At 46.3% G+C, this 9,383-nt stretch overlaps 1 protein-coding gene across 1 annotated transcript in view; it reads left to right on the top strand.

The window, feature by feature from the left end:
* Positions 1-9,135, top strand: part of LOC136578455 (vomeronasal type-2 receptor 26-like) — a gene marked incomplete at its 5' end in the record, with an annotated part of 53,200 nt that extends 44,065 nt beyond the window's left edge. The window contains 2 exons of the mRNA XM_066578541.1: positions 7,994-8,117; positions 8,228-9,135. Of these exons, the coding sequence (XP_066434638.1) occupies positions 7,994-8,117; positions 8,228-9,135 (1,032 nt within the window). The remainder of the gene's footprint in view (positions 1-7,993; positions 8,118-8,227) is intronic.
* Positions 9,136-9,383: the final 248 nt, after the last annotated feature.

The raw sequence follows: 9,383 nt of genomic DNA on the forward strand, positions 1-9,383 counted from the left end.
CTCACCATATGGTGCTATATGATGGAGGCGAAAATAAACCCATCGTGTCAGACAGCAGTATATGTTATATTAGAGTAGAGGTGCAAAGTATCTCTGACTAGTTAGTGAGGAGATCCAACACACCAGAACTGAGTATACGGTTCCTGAGAGCTAGTATATAGGAGAGCTACTGTGCTAAAGAGTAAAACTTGGAAACTGAAGTAAGAATGACCCTTACAGCTTATCTCCCCTTATCTACCCCTTTTCATTTCTCTTTGAAGGGTAGAAATTTTTGGAGTCACATCGGGATCACCAAGAAATATTGTGGAATATCATCCACAAGTCTGAAGGAAGAAGTTTATTCACGATGGTCCCATAGCAATAACAATTTAAGCACATGTACAAATATATGTGTGTTTTTAGTTTCGTCAGATTTTGTCCATAATTGTGACTTAATTAACTATGAGATGACATTTTATTAGTAATCAATGTGGAGATCTAGGGGTGTACAAAGGGCTCACTTACTTTTTCCTGCATCCATAAATGTATGCAGCTGTGAGTGGTCAGCGTTAATGTTAGAATCAGATGGAGGCACAAGGACATCAACATAAAGTACAAGTGGCTGGTTAAAACCTGTGAATAATGCAAAAGCGGAGTATGTTGTGGTAGGAAATAGTCTCTCTTACACGCATAGTGGCATAGAATGTTTAGGCAGGAATCATCAGCCAGGTTTGGCATACTTAATTGAGAGACTGTAAATTTAGTTTACGGTGCCCTTCTAGAGACTGTAATTATTATATTTGCAAAGAGAAAAAAGTCTGGAATTATGTTAGCAAAATATGACTGTTCTCAGCAAGAGAAACCAAGTAATCTTGTAGATGTGAGACCTTTTAATGGCTAACAAAAATACATGATGTTACAGCAAGCTTTAAAATTTACATAGGGTTCTTTCTCAGGCTTAATGGAACAGATCCGAAGAGGCATAAATATTTATAAACATACACATGAAAGTGCACAGACATGGTGTGATTAATTTGCACTTAAGTCAATACCAGAACAGGATGAGTAGATGAGTCCACTAATAAGGATGTGAAAGTTTTATGCTATCTGTCACATAGCAGACCAGAGGAGCCTCTGTCCTCGATCATTCTAACAGTATTGAAAGCTTGAAGTCATTAGAATACTGTCTAATTTATACCCAGCTTTCCCAGGCTTATGCACACATGCAAAGCGAAAGCTCAAATCATCCACCTATTCCATTCTAACGCACTCCACATCTCTACAATGCTCATACAAATACACGCTGCCACCACCAGTTTTGATATCTGTAAACTGAAACACGATCTATGAATTATGAACATAATCTATGACGTTATGATTCATTTTTAAAATGCACAAGGCAGACTTCTAAATTGCAGATTTAATCTAGAAAAAGTCTATCAGGGCAGGATACCTGATATGTACAAAGATATACAAAAAAGGTTGTAACATGGGAGCATAAGGAAATGCAGTATGAATACACAACAAGGCAGATTTTTAAAATAAGCAGGGACAAAATAAAAGAAAGATATCAAATTTGAATATTGGTCCAATGTTCCAATATGTGCGGAGTCACTGAAGCAAATGGGACAGCCTTAGCCGAAGAGTATTTCTGTAGGATCTGACAATTTGGAGCCTGTGGGATCCCAAATTATAAAGAGTCTCAAGCTTTGACACCCAATAGTTGCATGGAGCTGAGGCATCACAGAGGACGGTGGTACGATCGGCTTAGTACTCCCTCACCATCTTTTTACAGTGCTCCCTCCGACTCAGCCTTGACTGGGGAGTGGTGACGGAGTCTTGCTGGGGAGCCATAGAGCTGGCAAAGGCCTTGAAGAGTGTTCCCCTGAACATGCTGCCTGATCTCCGCGCTTCCCCTGCTACTTGGCCCTCGGAACTGCGACTTCTGCCACTAGCGCTGTCAGATGGGAAGTTTACCATCAGTTTGTCCACCAGGGCCCTGTGGTATTACATCACTCTCGAACCCCTTTCCTCTTCGTTAATGAGAGTGGAAAGGTTCTCCCTATACCGGGGGTCGAGAAGGGTGTACACCCAGTAATCCGTAGTGGTCAGAATGCATCTAACGCGAGGGTCACGAGAAAGGCAGGCTAACATGAAATCAGCCATGTGTGCCAGGGTGCCAGTACGCAAGACATGGCTGTCCTCACTAGGAAGATCACTTTCAGGATCCTACTCCTCCTCCTCCTCCTCGTCCACAGGCCATACACGCTGAACAGATGGGAGGCAAGCAGCATGGGTTCCCTCAGCAGTGGGCCCAGCTGTCTCTTCCCCCTCCTCCTCCTCCTCCTCCAAAACGCGCTGAGATATAGACATGAGGGTGCTTTAACTATCAAGCGACATACTCTCTTCCCCCATCTTCTGTTCCGATCGCAAAGCGTCAGTCTTTATGCTTTGCAGCAAACTTCTCAGCAGGCATAGCAGAGGAATGGTGATGCTAATGATTGCAGCATTGCCACTCACAATCTGGGTAGACTCCTCAAAGTTTCTGAGGACCTGGCAGATGTCTGCTATCCAGGCCCACTCCTCGGTAAAGAATTGGGGAGGCTGACTCCCACTATGCCGCCCATGTTGGAGTTGGTATTACACAATTGCTCTACGCTGCTCATAGAGCCTGGCCAACTTGTGGAGCGTAGAATTCCACCATGTGGGCATGTCGTACAGCAGCCAGTGCTCTGGCAGATTAAACCGATGTTGCAGGGTCCGCAGGGTGGCAGCGTCCGTGTTGGACTTGCGGAAATGTGCGCTGACCCGGCGCACCTTGCCAAGGAGGTCTGACAAGTGTGGGTAGTTTTTCAGAAACCGCTGAACCACCAAATTAAAGATGTGGGCCAGGCATGGCACGTGCGTGAGGCTGCCGAGCTGCAGAGCTGCCACCAGGTTACGGCCGTTGTCACACACGACCATGCCCGGTTGGAGGCTCAGCGGCAAAAGCCAGATGTTGGTCTTCTCAGTCAGACCCTGCAACAGCTCGGGGGTCATGTGCCTCTTGTCACCTAGGCTGAGTAGTTTCAGCACGGCCTGCTGACGCTTGCCCACCATTGTGCTGCCGCGCTCTACCGACTGCTGGCGACGTGCTGTTAACATTTCTTAATTGAGAGGTAGAGGTTGCGTAGGAGGACGAGGAGAGGGTTTAGAGGAGGTGGCATAGACCACCGCAGATACCAGAACGGAGGAAGGACCCGCAATTCTGGGTGTGGGTAGTACGTGTGCGGTCCCAGGCTCTGACTCGGTCCCAGCCTCCACCAAATTCACCCAATGTGCCGTCAGGGAGATATATTGGCCCTGCTCACCAGTACTTGTCCACGTGTCCATGGTTAAGTGGACCTTCCAGTAATCGCGTTGGTGAGGGCACGATTGAAGTTGCGGGAGATTGCTGGTTTAGGGCTGGGACAGCACACCGGGAAAAATAGTGGCGACTGGGGACCGAGTAGCGTGGGACCGCCACCGCCATCATGTTTTTGAAAGCCTTCATTTCCACAAGCCTGTATGGCAGCATCTCCAGGCTGATCAATTTCACAATGTGCACGTTTAAAGCTTGAGCGTGCGGGTGCGTGGCGGTGCATTTGCGCTTGTGCTACAAGGCCTGCGCTAGCGTCAGCTGGATGCTGCGCTGAGAGACATTGCTGGATGGGGCCAAGGACAGTGGAGGTGAGGGTATGGGTGCAGGCCCGGAGGCACTCATGCCTGTGTCCTGAGAGAGGGGTTGGATCTGAGTGGCAGGTTGGGGCCCAGGGGAAGAAGCAGTGGTGTGACCCGGAGGCGGTGAACCGCCTTCGTCCCACCTCGTGGGGTGCTTGGCCATCATATGCCTGTGCATGCTGGTGGTGGTGAGGCTGGTACTGGTGGCTCCCCGGCTGATCTTGGCGCGACACAGGTTGCACACCACTGTTCATCGGTCGTCAGCGCTCTCACTGAAAACATCCACACCTTTTGATGACCTAGGCCTCTGCAGGGTGACTTGGCGCGAGGGGGTGCTTTGGGAAATAGTTGCGGGAGTCTTCGCTCTGGCCCTGCCTCTACTCCTGGCCACCCCACTGCCTCTTGCAACCTGTCCTGCTGCTGCACTTGACTCCCCCTCTGAAAACCTCTCCTCAGTTGGCTTAGCGAACCAGGTGGGGTCAGTCACCTCATCGTCCAGCGGCTCTTCCTCCGAATCCTCTGTGCGCTCCTCCCTCGGACTTACTGCTCTTACTACTACCTCACAGATAGACAACTGTGTCTCATCATCATCGACCTCCTCGCCCACTGAAAGCTCTTGAGACAGTTGCCAGAAGTCCCCAGCCCCATCACCCGGACCCCGGGAGCTTTCCAAAGGTTGGGTATCGGTCACGACAAACTCCTCAGGTGGGAGAGGAACCATTTTTTCCCAATCAAGGCAGGGGCCCGAGAACAGTTCCTGGGAGTCTGTCTGCTCATCAGAATGTGTCATTTTCATGGACTGAGGAGGCTGGGAGGAAGGAGGAGCAGCAGAGAGAGGATTCAGAGTTGCAGCAGTGGACTGCGTAGAAGACTGGGTGGTCGATACATTGCTGGATGCATTTTCTGCTATCCACGACAGGACCTGCTCACACTGCTCATTTTGTAATAAAGGTCCAACACGTGGACCCATAAATTGTGATATGAAGCTGGGGACCCCAGAAACTTTCCTCTCTCCTAATCCTGCAGCAGCCGGCTGTGATTCACCTGGACCAGGAACTCGGCCTGTGCCCACACCCTCACTTGAACCTCCGCGTCCTCGCCCGCGTCCACGGCCACATCCTCTGGGCCTACACAGAATACAGCAGACACAGAGCGGTGTAAAAAATTAGGCAATTATTGGCCTGCACTTGGAGGCTGACAGCGGTTATGTTACGCACACTGTAGGCCAAACAAATTATACGCTAGGCTGCAGAAAGGCCTAGCTGGCTAATAGTGAGCAAGTACAACTCCTAGCTGCCACGCAGTAAACTGCACACGCGCACAGGTAGCCCTAAGGAGTGTTTTGTTCATTTTTTTTTTTTTTTTTAAAACAGCCGCCTAGATAGCATGTATATGTCTTTCGCTCTATCAGCGGCTGTTGCTGCACGCTGTGCGTGAAGTTGATGGGACGCACACAGCGGTGTAAAAAAATTGGCAATTATTGGCCTGCACTTGGAGGGTCACAGCGGTTATGTAACGCACACTGTGGTCCGAAAAAATTATACGCTGGGCTACAGAAAGGCCTAGCTGGCTAATAGTGAGCAAGTACAACTCCTAGCTGCCACGCAGTAAACTGCACACGCACACAGGTAGCCCTAAGGAGTGTTTTGTTCATTTTTATTTTTTTTTTTTTTAAACAGCCGCCTAGATAGCATGTATATGTCTTTCGCTCTATCAACGGCTGTTGCTGCACGCTGTGCGTGAAGTTGATGGGACGCACACAGCGGTGTAAAAAAATTGGCAATTATTGGCCTGCACTTGGAGGCTGACAGCGGTTATGTAACGCACACTGTGGTCCGAAAAAATTATACGCTGGGCTACAGAAAGGCCTAGCTGGCTAATAGTGAGCCACTACAACAGTAATGCACACGGTCACAGGTAGCCCTAAGGAGAAGTTTTTTTGGGGTACTTGTTGACAGAATTGTACACTACCACTATCCCTGCCTGACCAGCACTGCCCCTATACTCTGCATAATAGACTGCAGACTGAGAACGCTATAGCTGTAATGGCCTGCTCAGCCCGAGATGAAAAAAAAAAATTGTGCAAAACTGCTCCCAACCAGCCACAACAGTAATGCACACGGTCAGATGTGGCCCTAAGATGGACCGTTGGGGTTCTTGTAGACACTAACACTCTCCCTATAGCAGCAGCACTCTCCCTAATCTCTCCCAGTGTGTGTCTGAGGCGAGCAGCGGGCGGGACTGCTTTATATACTCCGCGGTCACTTGATCTCGCCAGCCACTCACTGCAGGGGGGTGGGATAGGGCTGGCACGTCACAGGAGGAAGTTGTAATGCCTTCCCTGCATGTCTATTGGCCAGAAAATGGTGCAAAACATACAGGGAAGGAAATGGAATTGACTCGAGTACCGTGTGGTGCTCGTCTCGAGTAACGAGCCTCTCGAGTACCCTAATACTCGAGCGAGCATCAAGCTCGGACGAGTACGTTCGCTCATCTCTAGTTATAAACCTGTACTACAAAGTTCTTCTATGACATTGAGATTTGAAGATACCTTTTAATATACTAACTTTCATGGTATATCTATTTGCCAAAAGAGGAAATAGTTGTGTTTGAGGATGAACAACACACAATCTTTTCTTATTTTGAAATAGAGATATTCCTGCAACTCACTGGAACTGTCATGGGCAGTAAAATGGCACCGCAATACGCCAACTTTTTCATGTCAAAACTGCTAAGTGACCTTCTGGCTTCCTGCTCCATCAAACCATTTGTCTACTTCTGCTACATTAATGACATCATAATCATCTGGACCAGCTCTGACCAAGAACTAATACAATTCCATGAGATGTAAGGCATTCCATCCCATGACAAACCTGACATTAAGCTACTCACCATAAAACACCACCATAAAAATTTTAAACAACTCAGTACAAACATCCCTGTGCCGAAAACCTATTGATTGGCACACATACCTCAGATGGGACAGTTTCCATCCTAAACACATCAAAAAGTCGATTGTCTACAGCCAGGCTATCAGATACAACCGGATCTACTTCAACCAAAAAGACAGAGAAGTACATCTATACCATCATAAAAAAAAAAAACATTTTTAAATCGGGGCTACCATCCCACATCAATTGATGACCAAATCACAAGAGCCACCAGGATACCCAGGAATCAATTGCTCTAATACAGAGAGAAGGAATGAAATGACTGTGTACCTCTAGTTGTGACCTACAATCCGTATCCGGAGGTGATAAGGAAAACCCCAAAGAAACTCCACCATACCTACACAAGAATGACCATCTGAACACCATATTCCTGGACTCTCCCCTCTGTGTTACAGGCAACCTGCAAATTTGAGTAGCTTTATAATCAGGAGTCCATTGTCATCCGACACACAAAAAGCAACTTATCACTGCAATGTAAGGAGCTGTAAGATCTGCTGACATGTACGGACCGTGGACAGGATACAAATCCCCAACACACAGCAGCACTACAAAATCCAAGGGACATTCACATGTTCCATGTCCAATGCTGTGTACCTGATCCTGTGCAGTGAATGCCCTCTTGGGGAGCCGTTGTGTTGGCAAGGATGAGATCTCATCACCACACAATTAGAGAGGGAAAGACTGAATTACCTGTGGCGGAGCACTTTACTAGCCACAGACACAACATAGAATATATGAAGGTTACTATATCAAAAGGCAACTTTAAATCTCAACGTCCCAGATGAATTTTGGAGTGCGAATTTATAGCCATCTTTGACACTCTGAAGACAGAAATCCACATTGTAAGTGGCTTCATGCATCATTGGAGAATATGAGAAATCTATAGCAGAGATAACACTCTGGCCTGGTGACCCCCTAACACCAATTTAGAGACCATAAAATTTTCACCCCTAATCACCAGACGAGTTAAATATTTACTCCGCTACTCATCCTGTTCTAGTATTGTTTTAATTAATTGTTTTTATTAATCACGCCATGTCTGTGCCTTTTCATATGTATGTGTATATATATATATATATATACATACGTTATATAATATATATATTGGATTGCAACGGGTTAAAAGATATATCTACAAGACTATGTGGTTTCTATTACATTTGTGTGCTTCCACGCGCAAATAATAAAAATTTTTGTTTACATCAACGAGTATTTGAGACATTCCAGCATGGTGTACAATCCCTTACACGCCCATCATAGAAAAGTATTGGATATGGTTATATGGACTGTGAGAAATTATTGCACAGGGAACATAGATCATTCTAGAAGTTTACTCATGCAAAGTAAATTGTCTTTCTCCCAAGATTCCTGCATCTCAATGTTCAGAGAACTGTTTACCAGGAACTCGTAAAGTCTCCCACTCCAAAATCCATACCTGCTGCTATAATTGTGTCCAGTGCTCCTCAGGAGAAATCTCCAACATTACAGGTATGAAAACCTTACGCATAGGTGTGCTCCACTGATGATTATGGACTAACGATATATTGATGATTCTTCAGATACTGAATATTTATGGTTTTTATTTTTTGATTTTCCAGACAGTGAAACCTGCATGAAATGTACAGACCTTGATTGGCCCAACAAGAAGAAGGACCGTTGTGTGCCAAAGCAGCTGGAATTTCTCTCCTACACAGATGACACAATGGTCCTGGTTATTTCCCTGGTCTCTACTATATTTTCTTTCCTTACATTCATGATTCTTGTTGCTTTTATTTTGCACCAAGACACGGCCATCGTGAAGGCCAATAACAGGAACCTGAGCTTCCTCCTTCTGGTCTCCATCATGCTGAGCTTCCTCTGTGTCTTCTCGTTCCTTGGACATCCCGTGGACCTCACTTGCATACTACGTCAGGTCTCATTTGGAATCCTCTTCACAGTAGCCGTTTCTTGTGTCTTGGCCAAGACCATCATGGTTTCCATTGCTTTCAGAGCCACCAAGCCTGACAGTTTCTGGAAACACTGGATTGGAAGCAAGTGGACTAATTTTTTGGTGGTGTTTTGCACATCCATCCAAGTAATAATCTGTATGGGTTGGTTGGCTCTAGCGCCCCCCTTCCTGGAGCTGGACACTCATTCCTATCAGAGAAAGATCATTGTGCAGTGTAATGAAGGTTGTGTTATTGGGTTCTACTCTGTCCTGGGTTATATGGGGGTCTTGGCGGCTGTTAGCTTTATTATGGCTTTTTTAGCTCGGACATTACCGGACAGTTTTAATGAGGCCAAGTACATCACCTTCAGCATGCTGGTGTTCTGTAGTGTCTGGATTGCCATGATTCCAGCTTATCTGAGCACCAGAGGGAAATACATGGTGGCTGTGGAGATATTTGCCATATTGACCTCATGTGCTGGACTTTTAGGGTGTATATTCTTCCCAAAGTGCTACATTATCCTATGGAGACAGGACCTCAACACAAGAACACGTTTACTGGAGGGAAGAAGCAGATGAGAGATTTACATAGTAACAAGGTATGTTAGGCTGAATGAAGACAATGTCTATCTAGTTCAGCCTGTTTCAACCCCCCACCCTCCTTTGTTGGTCCAGAGGAAGGCAAAAAAAAAAAAACAGCAAGTCAATTAGTTCCTATGGAGGGAAAAAACATCCTTCCTGACTCCATAATGGCAGCCAGAGTAATCCTTGGATCAACATTTGTGATCAACAACCCTGCTGATTATTTAATGTCTATATCCTGTGAT

Source organism: Eleutherodactylus coqui, chromosome 1 (genome assembly GCF_035609145.1).
Source record: "Eleutherodactylus coqui strain aEleCoq1 chromosome 1, aEleCoq1.hap1, whole genome shotgun sequence".
NCBI classification, from domain to species: Eukaryota; Metazoa; Chordata; class Amphibia; order Anura; family Eleutherodactylidae; genus Eleutherodactylus; species Eleutherodactylus coqui.